Source organism: Lepidochelys kempii, chromosome 17, assembly GCF_965140265.1.
Source record: "Lepidochelys kempii isolate rLepKem1 chromosome 17, rLepKem1.hap2, whole genome shotgun sequence".
Lineage (NCBI taxonomy): Eukaryota > Metazoa > Chordata > Testudines > Cheloniidae > Lepidochelys > Lepidochelys kempii.
The window spans coordinates 4,892,502-4,915,056 of NC_133272.1; the positions used below are offsets into that span (position 1 = coordinate 4,892,502).

Genomic DNA, 22,555 nt, shown 5'->3' on the forward strand with positions numbered 1-22,555 from the left:
CCTGGGGCTTAAAAGTTCCCGTTTTTGAGTGCAAGTGTGATTCTAGCACTGAATCCTTCAGTGCTTGTCTCACTTCTGAGGGAGTTTTGCTTGAGTAAGAACCAAAGGATTTGGCATTCAATAGGCAGTGTAAGTTAATTTACAAAGTAGCAGTGCTCCATAGCCATAGTGGAGATAGGTGACAAAAGGAAAATGATGGCCTGATTGGGGCTAGGAAAATACCTTTATAAGCTCTCTCTCCTCATTTTACTTTTACTTGGCCTGTAGATGAAAGAACTTTCTTATAATTCTGATCTTAGCCTGGATTAGGAACACTTTAAAACAACTTCTCTAAAATAAATTACATTTTTCTGACCTGATTCTGATGTTGGGTTGCACCGGTGTCACTCCATTAAGTTTGAGTTACTCCTGATTCTCATCACTGTAATTGCGATCACAGTCAGGTCCACTGTTTTTGTTGGTTTTGTTTGTATCTTACAGCCTTATGGCTTCCGGGATGTGCATCCTCCACCTCCAAGCCAGACCCCAGCAGAAGTTGAAATTAACCCTCGAAAACGGCCACGGATAGAAGGGGACAAACAGTGATACAAAGGATAAACTTCAACAAAGGTGTTACATATGAAAATGTCTGCACTATAAACATGGGTCCAACATCCAAGGGAGCCTGAGAGACTGTTTTTAACCAAAACTGCTGTGTCCCAAATTACTTTAATATTAAACTCAGAATATCCAAGTTTGCACAATGGCAGTGCCATTAAAATGTTTATTTTTATGACCTAATTTGGCTTTACTAATAAATGTTTTCTACAACCAGGGACTTCAGCTTCTTTAGTTGAAGAAGGGGGGGGGGAAGGGTGAGAGAACCTGGATTTGTGCTGGAAATGGCCCACCTGATGATCACTTTAGATAAGCTATTACCAGCAGGACAGTGGGGTGGGAGGAGGTATTTTTTCATATTCTCTGTGTGTATATATAAAGTCTGCTGCAGTTTCCACGGTATGCATCCGATGAAGTGAGCTGTAGCTCACGAAAGCTCATGCTCAAATAAATTGGTTAGTCTCTAAGGTGCCACAAGTACTCCTTTTCTTTTTGCGAATACAGACTAACACGGCTGTTACTCTGAAACCTGTCATTATAGCTGCTGTTACTTGTATGTCTGAGCACGAGAGAGAGAGACACTTGCTCCATGGAACAATGGGATCCAATTCAGTACATCAGATGACATAAGTCTTGATCATGCATTCGCTTCTGTGTGCAGCTGAAGTTCAGTAGGGCTCCGTGTAGTGGTCTGTCCATATGGAACAAGCTGTAGGATAAGGGCCTCAGTCAATGGAACTGAATCACCTGCTTAAAGATAAGAATGTGTTTAAGTGCTGTACTAAATCAGGGCTTTAGCCCTTAACTACTGTGATGTCCCTGTTGGAGACCAATCAAAGCTTTCTAACAGCTGAAGCATTTGTTACTGGCCACGGTCAGAACATACTGGAGCAGAAGGACATAGGAACTGTTGTACTGGATAAGACCCAATCTTGGTGAATGGGAAACATTTGAGGTCTAATCTACATGGCTGGATAGTCTTCAGCCTCTGGTCTACCTTTCTTCTAATAAAGGATTTAGTATGGTGATCCTAATCACTAGGGCATATTTTGTTTGTGGTCCTAATTTAATTTAGAGAAGAGAGATGGTTTTCTTAAAAGCCAGCAATGTACTAGCAACTCCAAAATCTAAACCAGAGGGAAGAATATAAATGTACCCACTGAAAATGCAGCAAAGATTTGGTCTCTCTCACAGAAAATAAACCTAGAATGACTGCATGGCAATTCAAAATATTAATCATTGCAAGAAAATGGGGGTGCTGATTACCATAATATCTGGGTGCATTATATAAGGTTTAGATACTCTCCTTGTGGTAAATATTTGCTTTTGTATGTATGACCTGACTCCCTTGAAGCACAGAATTTGCTAACATGATTACTGGGGAAACCTAGCCAGCAGCCTAAATAGGAGATTCAAGTTGTGGGAGACAGTAGCTATACTGTTTAATTTAGTAATTCATCCTAAAATTGCCTTAGCTTTGAAACAAAATTCAGTGCTGAATGTGAGTCACAAAACCTCCTTTATTTAAAATGCTGAAAAAGAGAGTGACAGTGATTTCTGGATCATTATAGTATTTAGATGTAATTTGCATAATAAAATACTGAGGGAAAAATATTCAGGTGCCATCATGAGAATCAAGTATTGTCAAAATTAAAAATCCATGAATCAGGGAGAGCTATGTCGCAGAGGAAGAAAGACGGCGGGGCTTGTGATTCAGACAAACATTGCAATGCAGGAGACACAGGCAAACAAAAGGATTCTACCGCATCTGATGTCAGCAACCAAATGCTTCATTTGGGAATAATAGCTTCCTACGTCTTGCAGTGCTAGAGAAGGGGGAGTCTGACACAGTGCGCATGCCTGCTTAGCCACATGGAAAACTGCATTGATTAAAGGTCTTGTAGCAACACTTTAAAAAGTACTGTGGATTACTACTGATGTAGATACTGATGGTTGCTACTCTGTAAGGATACTTATGAAAAAGAAAACCCTCTGTTTCAGTTAATTTACCTTATTCTATCTTAAAGTGTGCAACAATTTCTCCATCTTCAAGGGGTGTATTTAAAGCTCTCTCATATTTCATGCTAAATTCAGCTTATTACTTATTTTTATTACAAGTATTACAGTAGCACTTGGAGACCTCACCTGAGACCAGGGTTCAATTATGCTAGGCATTGTACATAGAATAGTCCTTCCTCTGAAGAGCTTACCATCTAAATAGACAAGACAGACAAAGCATGCCAGGAGAAACAGAAGCACAGAGAGGTAAAGTAACTTGCACAAGGTCATACTACAGATCAGTTGCAGAGTTGGGAATAGAATCCTAACTCCTAATGCAGTATGGTAGCCAATGGATCACATCATCCATAGCATTCTTCATCTAAAGATCTCAGTCATTTACAAATATTAATTAAGCCTTACAACTCCTAAACAATGTATTCCACCTTGTATTTAGGAGTGAAACTGAGTACATTTCCATGACTTAGAGAAGAGTTCTGTGTAAACTTGAAAGCTAGTCTCTCTCACAACTGAAGTTGGTCCAATACAAGATTATCTCACCCACCTTGTCTCGCTAAACTCCTAGGTGAGTCATGGAAGTATTATCATCCCCATTTTCAGATGGGAAAGTTGAGATGTAGAAAGATTAAAGTGTCTAAGGTCTCACAGTTTAACTAGCATAGCTGGGAATAGAACTTAAGCCTCTTGACTCCCAATCTCTTCCTCTAATCATTAAATACACTCCCTCTGATTTTACAAGTATATGTATTTGCACTAATATTTTGATATGGTTTTGTTGCCTAAATATCAAGGGAGACCTATTTGGTGTAGAAGGGTTCAGAACATTAGCTTTATGCAAGAAATTATAGCTTCTGGTGTCAATCAGATTAATTTTTTCGGAAAGTGCATATTACATAAGGATAGCTTAAAGGAATACATCTTTGTTTTCATAACTGATGGATTTTTGCATTGCTCTAGAAGGTGTCAGATGTGATAATTTAGTGGCTAACAAATCAGAACATCCCCTCAAGGCAATGTGGTCTTGTGAGTAGCTTCCGCTGTTTTGGGTTTTTGGGGGGCCTAGGGAAGGAAGGAGGCAGGTTCTTGGAGAAAACCACACTGGTGTATGACTTAAGCTGTTGTAGCTACACTAGTGAAAATGCCCAATATAAGCTAGCCCTAGAGAGGATTTAATGGCTGAGATAAAACTAGACTTAGTGGGCCTGATTCAATACGCATCTGCATCAGAAACTCTGCTGGAGTCCATTGAGTTATTCCAGATATACATGTGTAAGTAAGAAAAATTTGCCCAGTGTCTCTCCCATGAACTCTCTGTTTATGGCAAGGTGTTTTCTCGTGAGTGTGGCTGGAATCCTTTGTTGCACTTTGTATATTACTTCAAAGCAGCAGTGTGCTTTAAAAAAAGTGGCATGGGAGAATTTTATGATCGCACAAATTAAGATCCTAAGTAGCCAAGTTTGCAGCATTGAATAAAACAAACATCAGCTTGTTTGGTTTGTTGCTTGAATGCTAGTCATCTCTCATGCAGGAACTGTAAAGGTGGGGCTGAGTTTACTATTATTCAGTTTGGCCCTGCCACATTAAACTTGCCTATGGGGTGAGGAGCTAGTGTGTTACCACAACAAAATTCCAGTCTCTACCACAGGGTTTGGCAATAAGAAAATGGTGTCTGTGATGTGCCTCATCTAGCAGCAGAATGCTGCTTTGAAATTCTTTACTCTAAGAAGAGAAAATTAACAATTTATTTCCTCCTGACTCTCCATGTTCTCTGCTTTGAAAACCATTTTCTTCATTAAGAAGCACTGAGAAACCAATTAACTTACAAGAAGAATAAACTTAAAATGCATGGGGGTGGAATAGTTTTGACTATAAGTGTGGATGTGGAGTCAGGGTTCAAGTTATGAGACCAAAATGTGCCTCCATTTAGGTCAATGGCAAAACTCCTATTGGGGCTCATCCTGTCCCTCCTGAGGTCAAAATTTGAAATACAGTGCCCCAGGGCAGTTGGGGGATAGGGGGGAAGAAGAGGAATCTAAAATGTGAAACCAGCTCACTTACTGGTTAATTTAAAGTATTTTTTCCTTTGGCAGTGGATCCTGGAAGCTGGTTAGGGTTGGAAAGCTTTATAAAAAGTTTGCAGCATGCCCTGCAGGTGGTCAGATTCTGGACGCTCATTCCTCAGCTGAATCCTCTCATCCCAAAATGTCCTTTTCTCTGGCTCTCATGCTATAAGAATGTGATGCTGCTGGAAAGTGGGTTCTGCTGTGCTGACTCACCAAGTCAAGTGTCTTATTACCCCCTACAGCTATGAGGAAAGTGGGAGTGGTGCTATAAAAACTGATGAGCTAGGGTGACAGCTGACCAATCAAGACAGAGGAATCCAACAGGCAGCCAGGCCAGGGGAGAAGGTTTGAGCTGAACTTTCTCTTTTTGCAAAAAGAAAAGGAGTACTTGTGGCACTTTAGAGACTAACCAATTAGTCTCTAAGGTGCCACAAGTACTCCTTTTCCTTTTGCAAATACAGACTAACACGGCTGTTACTCTGAAACCTTTCTCTTTTTGGTGATCTCTCTGTTAACAAAGTTATCCCTAGGGAGATGTTAAAGTTTGACTCTAAACAGCATGTGGACATTTAGTGAGAGAGGTGCTGGGGGAAAAAAAAAAAATCATGTCCGATGAGATTAGTCATTTATAATCGTGGTTAGTTGACTAGTTTTTAACTTTTGTCACTATCAACACTTACAAAATTAATGTACTTTTTTAGGACTAAGTTTAGAATGGAATTGTAAAACATTTCACTGATAGATTGTCCACGGGAAAATCCTTCCCCCTTTCCTCCTAAGCTCATCTTTTTTATTTGGTATGAAACGTGTAAATAGAAATGGGAAATCACTGAGACCAAGGTTTTAGTAGACTGTTTATACTGTCAGGTTTCAGAGTAACAGCCGTGTTAATCTGTATTCGCAAAAAGAAAAGGAGTACTTGTGGCACCTTAGAGACTAACCCATTTATTTGAGCATGAGCTTTCGTGAGCTACAGCTCACTTCATCGGATGCATGCCGTGGAAACTGCAGCAGACTTTATTTATACACAGAGAATATGAAAAAATACCTCCTCCCACCCCACTGTCCTGCTGGTAATAGCTTATCTAAAGTGATCAGTGCACCTGATGATCACTTTAGATAAGCTATTACCAGCAGGACAGTGGGGTGGGAGGAGGTATTTTTTCATATTCTCTGTGTATAAATAAAGTCTGCTGCAGTTTCCACGGCATGCATCCGATGAAGTGAGCTGTAGCTCACGAAAGCTCATGCTCAAATAAATGGGTTAGTCTCTAAGGTGCCACAAGTACTCCTTTTCTTTTTGTTTATACTGTGTTCAGGATCATAATTAGGTAAAAAGACACATTAAACAGTATTATTCTGCCCTAATTTACAGTGATTATATTTATAACTTTTTATGAGGTAATGAGGGTTGGTATGATGTTTTTCCTAAGGCAATGGGGCTTAAGTGAATTTTATCCATAAATATATTCACTATTAAGCACCAAACAACAAACTTGTCTTCTGCAAGCAAGAAATATTTTTATTAACATCTGTGCTACTGTATTATAGAAATACTAGTCTACATAGTCATGTAGAAATTATACTAATAGTGATCAGTGCTAAGAGCAAGAGATGAAAATTACTGTACAAGGAGTAGAAATGTTTTATCATACTGGAAAGATTACTGTACTTTCAACAGGACAATATATTACGTCTTACCTGAGGGCACTGTTTTCCAAGCAATATTTTATAGCTGATTCTTGCCTGCCGTACATTTTATTAAGGCCCAGTTTCTATGTTCAATGAAGTCTGTGAGAGTTTTGCCATTGACTTCAATGGGAACTGGATAAGTGTAAAATTACAGAAATCACAATTTGGTTTCAACCAGTCAGAAAGCAAGGACATGTTTAAAAAATAAAGTTTTAATATAATAGTTCATATAAGAAAGAAAGGAAACTATGCAGAGGTGATGAAATGGCTCTTATTAGGTCTTGGCACTTCCCATGCAGCTTCTTTGCAGTTATGCTGTTGAAATTTTAGTTTAGTATGGTATCTCACATTAATTTTAAACCCCCCAAATCAATCAGTCACTGGAGTTTTACCAGCAAAAGTACCAAATACATTTGCTCAGTGTTTCTCAAAATAATTTTTAAAAAAATAGCTTCAAATCTTTCTGGATAAAAGAACAAGTTGGTTTTTTACATGCAAATGGTGCCTCTTATAAAATATTGCATGTCAATATGAGATTATAACAGTAAGTTACAACCTTTACACCACCACAGGCCTCATCTTACATTTGCATGGTAAAAGATTTGGAACACATTACACAGCAGGTTGTATTAATCTCTCCAACGCAGTCACTCATTTTATACATTTCTGTATTTAAAGATATGCTCCTATGTAGAGAGGTGCCCAGTGAAATTTTCAAAAGCATCTTGGCACCTCGCTCCCACAGAAGTCACTCTTGAAAATCCCACCAGGCACCTATCTGCATCTTTAGGTGTCTAAACACCTTTAACAATCTGACCCTTAACCTCTCTCTTACCTTAGGATGAAACTGGATCCTCTGCACTGGGGTGAATTTCACTCTTAGTGATTAAAATACTACTACTTTATCCCTCAAATGACAGGTGCTATAGAAAGGAAAAGTATGAAGGCAGGGCCTAGCACAGCAATGCTGTCAGTAAGCCTTGTTGTTTGCTGATAGCCCAGAGCTCTGCTCCACTCATCTCCATTTAGCAGAGGGGAGAAAACGGATACTCTTATGAGTGACTGATTAGTGAAGTGGATCAGCCTCAGAGGGAACTTACTAGATTCTAGTATACTTGTGTGTGTTGTATGATCGCAGGCCTTGACAGCATCCAGCACACACAACCCATTGTGTGGTCATGAGTGTTTCCAAGAGACTGAAACCATCCCTTTGGCACTTATCTGCAACCACACTTCAATCACAGATGATTTTCTGGCATAAACATATTTACCTTAGCTTAAAAGGAAACACCACAACACATTTGACTCTGCTACTCTGGATTTTCTTGTTCTGTTAGCAACTAGTTTCCAGGGGGAGGCCTTTTGGGGTGCTGCTTTTCATTCATTCTCCCTCCTGTGCATCCCTCTCTATTTTTTCAAATCTAAGTAGGGCTATATCTACACTTAAAATGCTACAGCGGCACAGTTGTAGCACCTCAGCATAGCCACTCGTTACAGCAATGGGAGGAGTTCTCCCATTGCCCTAGTTAATTCACCTCCCCGAGAGGCAGTACCTTGACTGACACAAGGGTTCTTCTGTTAACCTAGTGCCATCTACACTGAGGGTTGGATCATCTTAACTACATTGCTCATGTAGGCAACATAGCTGGTCAATTTAACTTTTGAGTGTAAACCTGGCCTCAGTAACAAATGGACTTTTTCTCACTTCTGCTATTCAAAAATAAGCTGAATGTTTTGCGTAATGCCTCTACAGGATGAGAAGGAATGGGAGGTTAGAAACCCCTCGTTTTGGAATGCAGCTAGGTATTTGAGCATCATCTATGGACTTGAATCCTTAAGAACAGACTTGGCCTGGGAGAAAAGGAACAAAGTTATAGACACAGATCCTTAGGAATGTGCCAATACAATACTTACTGTGGTATAAGGACAGTAGTGACTTAGATTACTGTGTCTTTAAGACCTAGAAAATTCTGGATTCAGTGTTCAGAGACTTGTCACTTGAAAAATGTTGTAGTTGTAGGTTATTGGAGACTGAACCTAAAAAATTAATTGGAGCTTGATGTTGCTTGTTAACAGAGTCCTTCTCACTGTATTAACTTGGTTCACTTTGTTGCTGCACTTGTTTGGATCCAATTACTCCTCAAACTATAATGATTTTAATTGGCTTATTGGATTTTGAGAGACATAAGAATATAGAACATTTATGTCTTATGCGTCACTCCTTTCAGAGACATTTATTATACCATAGTGGTATATTTTTGTGAAAAAGTGGAAGTCAGTTTTGAATCACTGTCTTTCATCTCATGCTTGCAAGATGCACAAATAATGCAGTACAAGGACAGTAGTATCTTTCAACAGTATATTACAGAGTGTAATGCAATATATTCTCATGATACAAATGTGTACCCAGTGCTGTTGTAAACTTAAGCTGGTCAAACCCAACAGCAGTAGTCACTTAAAACTGAGAACATTACATTCTACGTGCAAAAGTTTTGGTAATGCCTGCTTTGACAGGCTCCATTTGATCATGGACACAAAAGTTATCTTCCAAAATGCCTTCTTGTTTGTAGCAAAGACTTTTAAAAGATCATGTTAAAATAATTTGTTTTTACGCTTTTCTGTGATGACACACTATTGGAGCACATCACAATAAGTATATTGAAACACCTCCAAATATTTCTTGATGTTCCCAAGTAGATTCTACATGCCAATATACTAAAGTTTCTTTCATGGTTAAAAAGAAGCATTTCATCATGCTCTTCCATACAATTCAGGTCACCTCCCTAAGGTCTGCTCAAATCCTGCTACACTGTTCACTTGTACTTCTGCTTTTTATTCAGGAAATCAATTGGGGATTTGACCATGAGATTAGGATGTGGGTAATATTAAAAAATGTTACCTATGACATGAAATTTCATTCTTGTTTTCGTGCTTTGAACATTTGGCTGCAAATTGATAGAGAGTTAATGAGGTGTGTGGCATATTTAAGTATCAGATTATAAATGTCAGTTTTACTAACACTGTTTTCCACATAGGCCATAAAGAAAACTAATGTGTTATGTAAAGGAGGCCCTTGGGGTTAGATAGCATCTCTGCAGGAAGATATTAAAAAGAATTTTTTCTTTAATAGGTACACTTTAAAGGTAACCGAGAGAGGATAAAAGTGTGTGCCATTTATTTATTGCTTCTAGATGTTGAGTAAAGAAAGCTTGAAAAGTAGAGGGTTGATTTTTTGGGGGAGTGGGGTAGGCTGTATGTTTTTCCTTTCTGTATAGCTTTTTATATTTGCATTTCAGGTCTTGCCTACCCTGTTTTTCCTGGAAGACACTATGAACCATTGGACTCCTAGTAAGATTGTAATATAACATGTACAAAGAGTGAAACCCGAACAATTTAGAGGGGCAAGAAATTTGTAGTCAGACCATTTAAAACTTCTTGGGGTAGATTCTCTGATGAATTCTGGCCCCTTTGTGCTGCTCTGGAAGAAAAAAAAAGCAAATGGATCTGGCCTGGTGAGAATACCCCCAGCATAGGGTAGCTCTCAGCTGGTGCTTGCCTGGCACATCCAGTTCCTGAACAGTTGTCGACCCTCTCTACCTGAGCATAAGAGGTAGGAAGCTGTCAGGATAGGGTGAGGCTGGAGCGCACTGCGCTACTGCTATCCCTTCTTGGAATATAGTCCTTTGGGCACTCTGACAACTCTTACCTACTCTGGGGCTGAGACAGATCCACAACAGGCTCCCTGGTACCTTTTCTCTCTTTGCTATGCTGAGCAGAAACACAGTGGAGCAGAAATTTTTGTCCTTGTTTTTAATTTTGGTAATGTCACTTCAATACATTAGGAAAATTCTTGACAAACAGGTAGTAGAAAATATTTCTTTGTGGAAGTCTCAATACCCTTCCCTTCTTCACTCATGAGCTGAGAAAACTCCTACTCCTGTTCTCTAGTTGTCCAACAAAACTAGGAAGGACAACATGACATTCTTTATATTTCTAAAGCTAAAATAAAAACCATTTTTGGGAACAAAACCTTTCTAACCTTTCATATACCATGATGAAGTCAAAAATCACACAAGCATCTTTGATTTTCTTTTGGCAGTCACCTTTAAAACTCATCTTCTATTTGACAATATGCTGCAATCCAAAGTAGTCTGCCCCAAACTGCCTTGATTTGTGAATCCATTTGCTTCAGCTATGCTTGGGGCACAGGAACCATTCATAATACTGTTATTCAGCAGTCTGGAGTTCATCAAAGCACTCTAGAATTTAGCTCCCAGGGTTGCTGGAAACAAAACAAAAACAACATAATGTAGGAGCCAATCATGTGACCTAGATTAGTCCTATACAAGACAGAAAACTATTTGGATTCTCCTTTCGGGACAGAAGCAAGATAACAGTCAAGCTACTTTGGGTGGTAATTGCACACCCACAGTGTCTTATTGTGAATTAATGGCAGACTCTTGGCTGCCTAATGTAGCCACACTACCCACGATTACCATATGGTCTGTACTGTAGGTTAATGAGAATGGTTCTTCATCTTCCCCCCCAGAAACAAATGTCACCCTGTCTTAGATCCATAACCTCTTAATTTAATACTAGAAACAAAATAATGCTAACGTGATATGTAGTACCAAAATCTAACCAAGTATCCCAAGTACAAAGTTATATGCTATTTAATTTAAATTAGTGTCCTTTGCAATTATACATATGATGGAAAATACATGGGGACTGCCAAGGTGATTCACAGACATCTGGCAACTTTAACATAATATGAAACAGAACTGCTATTCTCAAATATTTTCATATGCTGTTAACATAGACTAAGAAATGCATTTTTTTTTTTAAGGAGTTAAGACAAAATGAAGCAAGAGTCAAAATAAATTTTTGTTTAAACCTTCCTTGGCAAGTCTTAATTGCTGTTTTGTAATGTCATATGAAGATGATCAGACAGCTTGTTGAAATATGAAGTGCTTTCTTAATAGTATTAGTGTAATGGTAATTTTTAGAATTGTGTATTTTGTATAATACCCCATGATTTACCAGTGAACTATAACCAATGATCAGTGGCTCACTTGCAGCCCATTTTTATATACTTATATTGTCTTCAGGCCTTTAAATCTTTCACTGATGTTGCAGTACTGTACACACATGGACTTAAAAAAAAAATCAACTGCAGCTGTGGACTGTCATTAGCGAAAGCAGAATTATTATTATTTGGCTCTTCAAACCTTGCCTGACAGACCTATAGAAATACATTATAAATTAGAAAGGATGTAAGTGATATATTGAAAATACTGGGGGGGGGGGGGGGGAGGAATGTATCAGCTACATCTATGTATAATTCATATATCACTTTAGTGATTTTTGGCTGTGAAAAATGAAAAACACATTTTGCTTTTTTACATCTGTGGTTTTCACATACAAATTTGCCACATGATTAAGCAATAAGGTTGTCAGAGATATCATAACATTAGTTTGGGCCGTGGAATAATATTCCCCAGAACAGGAGTCAGATTTACTGCAGCACCTGAAGTGAGCTGTAGCTCACGAAACCTTATGCTCAAATAAATTTGTTAGTCTCTAAGGTGCCACAAGTACTCCTTTTCTTTTTGAGATTCAATGATAATTGCTAGGGTACTGGTGCAGTAAGTTCTGCAAGCTATTGTCCTTATTATAACCAATTAAAATTTAGAATATTTTTTAATATTAGGCCTGTAATTTGTAATTCTACAAGGTACATATGATGTTAGGGATAACAGGATATTTTTAATCTCTGTGACAATTATACCTGCACATTGTGGATGTTTAGAGACCGGATAGCTCTGGTTTGCTTAGCAGCAATGAACAAAACAAATCAACATGCTTTTCATAAATGAAGGATATTTATTAGACTCCAGTAATTTATCAGCTTTCACCAACTTTTAAGAAGTTATATTCTATGTGGAGTCTGGTGGCACCTTAAAGACTAAACGATTTATTTGGGCATAAGCTTTCGTGGGTAAAAAAACCCTACTTCTTCAGATGCATGGAGTGAAAATTACAGATGCAGGCATGAATACACTAACACATGAAGAGAAGGGAGTTACCTTACAAGTGGAGAACCAGTGTTAACAAGGCCAATTCAGTCAGGGTGGATGACACTCCCTCATCAATTACTGGGAGTGGACCATGTCCACCCTGACTGAATTGGCCTTGTTAACACTGGTTCTCCACTTGTAAGGTAACTCCCTTCTCTTCATGTGTCAGTGTATTCATGCCTGCATCTGTAATTTTCACTCCATGCATCTGAAGAAGTAGGGTTTTTTACCCACAAAAGCTTATGCCCAAATAAATCGGTTAGTCTTTAAGGTGCCACCGGACTCCTCATTGTTTTTGTGGAAACAGACTAACACGCCTACCTCTGTGATATATTCTATGTGACATCTTTGACCACTGTGAATTCCCATTATCCAAACCATCTAATGTGAAAGCATAATTCATATATCACTTCAATCTTGAAAATAGTATCAGAACTACAACAATGGTCAAATCATACTTCAGAAGATGAAAACGTGATTGCCTGAAATCACTCATTCCAATGTGAGGCCTGAAATTTGGTGACTGTTTCCATAAACTTCCACGTTCCTTTATTCCACAGAAGGCTGGATCTAATTCTCATTTAAATTAATTGGTCTCTTTCCATTGACTTCAATGGGCTTTAGATCAGGTGCAGAAACTAGGCCCATAAATCAGACAACTTCTGACTCTGCAGTAGTCTGGCTCCATATGCAACAGTTGACTGATTCCAGATGAGTCATTTTCTTTTGTAATGCCTTTCCAATGGCTATTAATTTGATGTTTCCACCATGCTAATTAATTTTGACTTGAAAAACTTTGAGACTGAACATAGCAAAAAATATTGTATGCTCATGTGGATAATTACACCTTTAATTACAGAAAAATTAAAGCTGGGTTGCGCTTTGCTGTTTACAGAATTTTGTTTACTGTCTTGATCTCCTAGAAGTGAAAGACTAGTGCAGTAACCTCTAAGATACTAGAATATATGATGATGGACATATAAGAAATTCCAAAACCGATTACACAGTAGGAATTTCTCTAGTTTCTGTTGAAGTTATAATAAAGACTACTGTGATAAATTTGCTTGTCTCTGTTATGTTCACAGCACACACACAGAGAAGTTAGATTAAAAAACAAAAATACTCTTAATGGAAGGTTGCAACAGAACACTATTTTATTTCTCAGAATCATAACACACCAGGAACCCAAAAACACAGAGAGAGAAAACAGGCTGCTCCCAAGGACAGTGAGGTATGAGTCTCTCACACACACACACACACCCCCACCCACCCCGCTTTAAGCTGGTTCTTTTCAGGTGTCCTACTGCTGGGCCCCCATTGCCCACACACAGCCCTGCGGCCAGGGCTAGGAAAAACCTCTGAGCACTTACCACTTCAATATACCAGCAGAGTCTGTCTCTCATCTATCTGTTTGCAGCGTTGGTGCCAGGGTGGTAGAGAGAGAGAAAGTGGGAGCTCCCCGGCCGGCCTGGCTGGCAGCATGGGCATGACTGAGCATCCACCCCTCTCTCTAGGACTCTCTCAGCGCTTGTGGGGAGCTTGTTGTCTGTCCGTCCATCCATCCATCTCTCTGCCTACTCCCCTTCCCTTTTTTTCACTGGAGAGACCAGCTTCCGCTCTTCCCTCTCTGCTCCTCTTTCGACAGCCTCGCTCTCTCTACGTCCGTGCTCTCCCATGCCCTGTCTGTCTCTCTCCCCCCCCCTCGGTGTGGCGCTTTCCCCGTCAGCTCCCTCGACGCCAGCTCCTTTTCCCGCGCGGCGCGCGAGCCTCGACTCCCCCTCCGCTGCCCACCCCGCCCCCGCAGCGTGCGCGGTCCCGCGGGGCCGGCTCAGGAGCGCGCGCGCAGGGAGGCTGGCCGGCCGGCGGGCGGGGAGCTCTCTGCGGGCTCAGTGCTGATCCGCCGGCAGGCAGCCGGGAATGCGAAGCGATGGCCGCTGGCGGCTCTGAGGAGAAGACCTACCGCCGCTTCCTGGAGCTCTTCCTGGGCGAGTTCCGAGGGCCCTTCGGGGCAGAGCCGGCCCCCTCGCCCCCCGCTGCCGGGGCAGAAGGGGAAGGGGCAGCCGCCGGGGAGACGGAGGAGAGCGACGCCGCGGACCCCCAGCCCCCCACCCCTCCGCTGCCGCCGCTGCCCCGGCCGCTCTCCGAGCACATCATCGAGGAGGAGGTGGAGGGCGAGTGCCTGGACCTCTGCCTGCAGCAGCTCTACAAGTAGTGAGTGCCGGGCCGGGGGGGCAGACCGGGCTGAGGGGGCCTGGGGGAGTTGCGGGGGGGGGCAGGGCAGACGGGACAGGGGCTGAGGGGGACCTGGGCAGACCGGGTGGGGTCTGGAAGGGGCAGCGGGACCAGGGCAGAGTGGGCATGGCGTGGAAGGGACACTTTTGAGGGTAACGAGAGTAGGAAAGGGGGGACCAGGGAGGGCAGTGAGTGGTAGAGCTCCACAGGGGAAAGGGTTGGGAACAGGCCACTTTTGGTGTTGAGATGCCTAGGACAGGTCAGCAGTGAGAGACCCATGCCGGTTTCTTCCTGCCCTGTCTCTCCCCCATATTCCTTGTGTCTCTTTCCTTCCATCATGCTGGGACAGGGAGCGAGTTGAAGCCGTGGGCATCAGTCTATAGAGCAGCTTGGGTAAGGGGATAATATCTTATGAACCTGTGCCAGAGCAGGAAGGGATTCTGCCATGGCGTCTTGTTTGAGGTTTGAAACTGAATGTTCCCAACAGAAGGTTTGTAAATGTGGAATCAGCTGCCAAGAAGTTAGTTTCTAATGCAAGGGGAAAAAAGAGGCAATGTATTTACAAACCAAGAGGCAAGCAACATCAGGAGAAATCCCCATGAGAAAGCTATTACTGATCTTGGGGCTATTTGTACTGTCAGCCAGAGAGCTAGAAAAGCCACCTACTGTATACTGTGTTCTGTGCAGGGCAGAGGCAGTTTCCAGATCTGTGCTTTGTAAAAGACTAGACCATAAAGGGAAAGCACATGGGACCTATTCTCAGTGTGAAAAAGTCGGTGGACTGAAACCTAAAGATCAGTTACCAGTGCTGTGTATTGTGTTTGACTTTGTAGGGTTGAAATAGGCATGGTTGTTAATGGTATTTCTTTCAAAAAGAATCTTTTTAAAACTGATGCTATAGGAGGAGACAAATGAACCTGTGAAAATATGCACAGCACGCTGGGGAGCTGTCTGACATTGAGCTGATAATTTTAATGAAAGGTGTTACTCCATTGCGCGCACACACAAAAGGAGAGAGAGAGAAAAGCAAGTTTTACAACTACATGATCCGCTTCTCTTAAATTCTGATCTGCCTTCCGCATTTGTGGATGACAGGGACAGCAGAATGAGGACCATAAAGGACAAAGCTCTTCCATTCACACACCTCGTAACTACCTCCCTGAGAGTCATTCCCTTCAGTACACTAGCAAATTCATAGGATGTGATAGAAAGGGTGTGAAAAGTCCTCTCTTCATTTTGGAAATATCTTTTTAAGAGCCAGACTTGTGTGTGGGGGAAAAAGGAAAATTAAATCTCAATAGGATGTGAGAAATAGGAACAGGTGATTTATTTGCCTTTTGGTAGAAATAAACACAGTTTAACAAAATTATTATGGGCCCAATTCTGTAAGCCCCTCTACACTTGAATTCCTCCATTAAGTCAGTGCTTGAAGAATTGGGCTCTATAGCACAATTTGTATGTCTCTCTTTTCAGCCTCAGCAGACAAGAGTTTTAAGCAAAAACATTCTGAAAGGATCTCTCGATCCTGGACTGGTCTTCCGCTCATTTTTCACCTTTGTGTATCTCTTTATGGGCTTCAGAATGAACTGCTTTATAGGTGTAGTTTTGTTTCTGGTGATGGCAGCGCAAAATCTCTTTCTAGCTACCTGTTTCATGAAGCAGAAGGCAGCATCTGCCTCAAAACCAAGGGAGTACAGGGACTATGTTATTGCAATAGTCCTCTGTCTGAAGAGGTTTTACTCAGTTTTAATTGTTAAACCTCCAATTTTTGCAAATGGAATTTCTGTATTAGATTATGCAACCATAACTGTAGATTTATAGCTATTGTATATTCGGCTATGTAAGACAGCATTTAAAATAAATAAAAAAGCAATTTCTCAAAGTGTTCACTCAAGCTAAATATGATTTACATTAAATATCGAGCACTAAAATGACTGAAATAGCTTTTTCTTAAGTGATGATGGCATATGAAATAAGGGCAAGTAATACTAAATGGTCTTCAGATGTAGGTGGCACATTTTTAGTTTCTTAGCAAAAAAAAACAAACCCAAAGATTCTTTTCAACAAGCACATGTATATAAAACAACAAACCAAAGTCGAATGATTTCCACTTGCAAGCTAAGGGCTGAATTCTGCAATTGCTTACGGAGATGAGTAGCTATATTCATTTGAGTAAAGTTACTCACAGGCACAAATGGTTATGATGGTCTTAAATTGAATGTGAAAATAAAAATTAAGTGATGTTTTACTGCTGTCTCACTGGCAAGGAAGTATATTTTGTCAAGGCATATTTTCTGTGACTATAACTGTATAGTAGTTAAATGACTGGTTGCATAATATGCAGTCAAGACCCACTACTGTGCAAAATTCAGCAGCTGTTTTTCAGTTATTTCAAGCATCCTACTTTGCTCTTTTTTTAATTAGAGAGGGCATGGCTCAGAAATGAGATCATACCTCCAGTGATGACAAAGTCTAGCAATTTTACCTTACTATGTAGCTCAGCCTCAGAAGAGCTCCTGTTTCTTGATTTTCTGCTGTTTTTTACCTTTACATTTCTCCTTGAAATTTCCAGTTCACAGTTTCTTTCTAGACACACCATATATTTGGAAAATTAGATGTATGTAATCTTTATATGTGTACTGTTCACTTTCTGAATGATGCACATCAAACTGAGCAGTAGAAGATAAGGTACAAGAGGGAGAGAATCTAATAGGAGTCACTCTTTCGAAGCATTCATTGGAATGGTGGCTTTGAAAGCCTTCATCCATTTTCATATTCTGTTATGTAACTGCTTGTTGATTGTGTAAAATGTGTATTTTGAAAAGTTTCTGCATAGGAACAAATCATAAACTTTAAGATCCCAATCCTCCTCTCATTCAAATCAATGGCAACAGTGCAGTTGATTTCAGTGGGAACAGGATCAGGCCTTAAGTCTGACCTTTTCTGGAAGTTTTTAGTAGGAAGAGTGGTTAAAATTAGATGTAACAATAAGTTGTGTATAGGAAAAAAATTAGCATTCACTATCTTAATACTACTTATTAAAATATACAACACATATTTGTAAAGCCATTTCCTGTCAAAACCTGCACAAATCATTAAAACAACAGAAAGTTTGTACTATAAAAGCAAATAAATGGATATTTGTAAAGTGGGTAGAGGGGTGGGGTGAGGAGAGAAAAATGAGAAACAGACTCTAGGACCTGATCCTGTGCCCGTTGAAGTCAATGGCAAAGGTCCCATTAACTTCTGTGGTCCAGGATCAGGCCTCTGAAAATGATCTCATGCCCTTCTAAAACTTCCTGTGTCAAACTTTAAATACAAAATACTAGTCTGATTCTTGAATAAGGAACTAGAAACAACAGTAAGTGAAGGATCGGTTTTCTAACAGACAAAGAGATGTTGTCTGTTTAAAAGTCATATGATGTCATTGGAAAGAACAAATGTTGCTGTTATGCCTTTCAAAGTCAAAGAATTTAAAAAATCCAGTTGACCTGTCACTATGTGCTTTTGCATTTCTCTCAACTTGGACAATAATAATCTTGGTAGTCACTTTCACTTCTGTTTATATTTTGTTTCACTTTCAAGTTCTTAATGGTGTAATGCCCTGTTTCTAAATTTGTTTAAAAAACAGTGGTTTTATTGGAATTAAAAATATAGAAGCATTTATCTAGTCTTAACTTCTGTAAAAGCATGTTTTTATAAAATCTAAATTTTAGGCCCCATTTAACTTGAAATTGACAATGACCAAACAGTTATTTTGAGGTACACAGAACGTTCATTGCAATTTCTAACTTGAAAAGGGAAACATGTAAGCATTATCGCTTTACTTTCCTTTGCAGAAGATAAAAGTATAAATGTGGCTAGTGAACATTAAAGGGATGTTGTTGGGACAGTTTAGACCCCAAGTTTAGGATTGACAAAAACAAAGTTTTAGAAAACCTAAGATCAATAGAAACATTTAATTGAGTGCAATTTATTTGTCCAAAAGTAAATATTATTATGCAATATTTGCAACCAAGACATTGCAGCATGAGGTTAGTACTCCAAGAACTAGAAAGTCAGTTTGACTTAGCTGTTTTTAATTGTTCAAGTTGGACTGAGTGAACGTGAACTGTAAACAAACAGCATAAACAGTGACCATTTTTACAGACATTTTAAAAATTTCAGTTTTAAAGATCTTGGGTCTTACTAAGTACACAGAAAAATACATTCTATAGTTTAATATTAGTTTACATCCAACTGTCTGTTTTGAAAATAAACTTCAAAGCAGCCATTTTGAAAATGTACCCCCATGGGAAGGGGTGATCTCCAGCTATCTCTTACCTCATAAATAAAGGTACATCTCTCTTGCTGTAGAGGACAGATGTTGTTTTCTTTTCTGTCTGATGTAATATTAACCAATATTTTATTATCCTTATATCTATTGTAGTCATCCTAGATAGTTACATGGCAAGCTTATAGATATTTCAGCATTTCACGTTGTTCAGATGTTTGTGGTACACTAAGACATTTTCTTCTGTTTTATGGCTTCCTGTTCTATACTATAGGTTCTATTGATGGTATAAAAAGCCTCCACGCATTTGCAATAAAGTGTTTGAATACAGGTAATGTAGTAGGAAATACAACTATAGTAGTTACCCATCTTGTTCAACAAAAAGAATGACACAAAAGGAACACTGTTCCTTTTTTTTAAGGTGTGGTTTGTTGAATCCTTTGCCTGGTTTTAGAATAGAAATGATGATGATGTTGGCATGTGCTGACAGTAAATGGATTCGGTGGATATCAATTACGTCTGTGTTGTGAATTGTCTATTGATTGCAGAATGAGAGACTGAGTGTCAACACCATTTTGGATTCTGTTTCCAGCTCTGCCACCAATTTACTTTATAACCTTGGTTGTTACTTAACTTCCCTCAGTTTACTGCACTGTTGGATGAGTGTGAAACACCGGAGGTTTGTGGCTGTATCGACTCTTGATTAGAGCCCCTTTCAGGCTCAGGAATGGACTTTTAAGGAGAGTTGTGGGGGACAGCAGCTGCCAAGAAAAACCCTGTCAGAATGGTTGGATTTGGAACAGTGACAGGGAGTCATGGGGAAGCAACAGTGAGGCCCCTGAGCTGGTGTGGGGGACTAGGACCTCATGCACATACCTTTGGCCTCTACGGGATACCCTGAGATCTACATGATTTTAATACCAGAACTTCTGCTCTTTCTTGGAGCGAAATCACAATGTCTCAGACAGAAGAACTGGGAGGAAACTGAAACTTCAGTGTTCTCATTAATTGAGAACTGCTGCTTCTCTTTTATGAGAGGTTAATTTAATCTCCTAATGAAACTTTGTCCTTAGGTTTGACAGTAAGTGTTGTGGTTTCCCACAACCTTTTAGAAATGGACACAATTTATTAATTTATTTTGAAAATTATTATTATTTGCAAATAGGTTGTATTTACAGTGATGATTATAATTTTCAAAACAGAGCTAATGAAGCATGGATATAAGGATTGTAGAAAGTTATGTTTACTTTTTCAAAAGGAGGTTAGGAAGATTTCTGCTTAACATTTAGGCAATATTAGCGATTGCAGCCTCAGTAGTTTTGGTATATCTGTGTCAAAACATTTTCATACAGGGAGATACAACACAGAATATCCTTCTGATGGCCATATGACACAGAGGGTACAGTATTGTATTTCTTTGATCTTGAAATTTGGGCTGAGTTTCCTCATTAAAACCCCAAATGTCCACATTCCTTAAATTTGTACGCGGGGAGGGGGTTTGCCCTGTAAAATGAGATATTTTCTAGGGGTTGCTACCAAAATATCTCCAGATCAAACCTTCCCTCTTTCCTTTTTATAAAAATGTGAGTTTTTTTATAAGAAGACTTGTTCTAATTTAATCAAAATTAGATATATTTTAACAAAAAGGAACATCAGCTCAAAGTGAGTTAAGTATTGGAAAGATAAACTTCCATTTTGTAAGGACTTAGTGATATGGGATGGGATTTTCAAAAGTTCTAAAAGTGATTTAGGAGCAGAAGTCCTGTTTACTCTCAAGGGACTCGGGTGCTTTTGATAATATCACCCATAAAAAACAGAGCATGGTCACAAATTGATTATAAGCCAATTACTCTACTGAAGGCTTCTGATAATACAGCAAACCTAGGGAGTGAACCTTATGCATCTTGTGATGGAAGAATCATGATATGAAGTATCTGGTAGGTGTCTAACTCTTGTTACTCCCATTGAAGTTAATGGGATTTTGAATGTGTACTGACAGAAGAATCAAGCCTATAGCAAGCAATATATTCTCCTTTGAAGTCTCACATGAATATCATTAACTAAGAGGAGTTACTAAGAGGTAATGTGTGTGGATGTATCCTGTAGCTTATCAGTCACCCTTTGTCATATATAATTATAAACCACCTAAAAATCTTCAGCCAACTGAGTGCTCTCGTTGCCTCAAAAATAATACTTCTTTGGACTCTGTCTTTTGAATGAAGGAAGACTGAGCCTTATTCCTTGTGGTCTTTAAAGATTCCTTAGCAAGATTTTATAAGTTTGGCATTTTTAACTCAGATGTCCAGGCCAAATCCCAAGTAATTGTATTCTTCCTACCTAAATTTACCCTGTAGTTTCACTTAGATATAGTACACTTCCTGTCTTGAACTGCTGTGTAGTGTTTTTCTGTACTGTTAAAAACAGATACTTCATATCAAACCACTAGTGAATGAATTGTTTATTTAGATAGCCCTTTTCTTATGGAAGTTATGAGGATTAATTTAAGAATTTAGAGCCTTTCACCAGAGAAGCTCAATAAAAGTGCATTGTATTATTACTAATTACTATTACTGTTAATTAGAAATAACTCCTCCAAAGGATTTGTGTTTCCAGCTTTGTGCATAAAACACTTGTTTGCCCAGAATATTTTTACTTTAAAAGTCCTGATTATATTTGCCCTCTTCAGTTCTGCAGGTACTTCCCCACATATGCATAGAAGTAATAGACCATTCAGTTGTAATTCTGAGGAGGGATTTTAGGTGATTTTTTCTTGACCCTCCAGCTAAACCTCCAGAGCGCTTTTAATAAGTATTGTAATGACTGTCTGTTCTGAGTGTGCGTGTCTTCTTACTGTTTTTCTGCCAAACTGCTCACATGATTGCACTAAAAGCAAAAGTGGCTGTAGTATGTAGGAAAATTGTATTGCCAATGTCACTGAGAAATTATCCTTGCTTTTGTAGGTCACTTTTTCCTCTGTGTTTTACTTTGTGTTTTTCTCCTTTGTGATATTGTAGTTGTCCAGAAAAAAATGTTAAAAATTGGATGATATGGAATTAGGGTTCTAAAACATCTGAAGCTCTTTGAGCCATGTTACAGACTGTCTTATGCAATACTATCATGATTATGTAATGTGAGAGGTTATAAAAATAACGTGTCCCAGGACAGTATAAGGTACATGTCTGCTTACAAGTTAGTAATCCATGACACATTACTAAAATATACCTGATTGTTGTCATAAACTATAATGTAATAGTCTGCCTCTTGTTGTTTAACTGAAATATTACTATCCAGATATTTTAGTGGCTTTAACATTACAAGATATTCAGTGATCCTATAACATGAATGCAGATTGCAAGCTAATTGTACAAAAATATTTCAGTTGTGCCTTTTTTACTTCGCTAGGAAGAAAAAATTACACCTGGTTCTAATAAGGCATTTTGTAGAGAAGTAAACACCAGAATCATAAATTAGAAATGGCAAGGAAAATAGCTGCCCTTGGGTACTTCAATAATTAATACTGAAATTGAAGAAGTTAACTAGATTTTGGTATTAGCTCTGTTCATGTTTCTACTGAATGGAAAACATAGCTGCAGGCAACTAAT

The 22,555-nt window shown here is 39.2% G+C and overlaps 2 protein-coding genes and 1 long non-coding RNA gene across 9 annotated transcripts in view; 2 read left to right on the top strand and 1 right to left on the bottom strand.

Annotated features, from left to right (window-relative positions):
- Positions 1-11,268, top strand: part of RAD51C (RAD51 paralog C) — a 30,132-nt gene extending 18,864 nt beyond the window's left edge. For 4 of the 7 annotated variants that reach the window (XM_073315509.1, XM_073315512.1, XM_073315514.1 and 1 more), the window contains one exon: positions 481-810. In XM_073315509.1, coding sequence (XP_073171610.1) covers positions 481-585 — 105 coding nt within the window. In that variant the 3' untranslated portion in view covers positions 586-810. Of the gene's footprint in view, positions 1-480; positions 811-9,667 lie in introns of those variants that run through there. The other 3 variants (XM_073315510.1, XM_073315513.1, XM_073315516.1) reach the window with 2 other exon arrangements.
- LOC140899661 (uncharacterized) lies at positions 122-14,270 on the bottom strand. The gene is made up of 4 exons (XR_012155418.1): positions 13,819-14,270; positions 10,475-10,653; positions 6,381-6,503; positions 122-1,344 (listed from the first exon to the last, which is right to left on the bottom strand). It is a non-coding gene; the product is annotated as an uncharacterized lncRNA (long non-coding RNA).
- Positions 14,271-14,291: 21 nt separating this feature from the next.
- PPM1E (protein phosphatase, Mg2+/Mn2+ dependent 1E) overlaps positions 14,292-22,555 on the top strand; it is a 110,218-nt gene continuing 101,954 nt past the window's right edge. Inside the window, exon 1 of the mRNA XM_073315508.1 lies at positions 14,292-14,659. Coding sequence (XP_073171609.1) covers positions 14,376-14,659 — 284 coding nt within the window. The 5' untranslated portion in view covers positions 14,292-14,375. The remainder of the gene's footprint in view (positions 14,660-22,555) is intronic.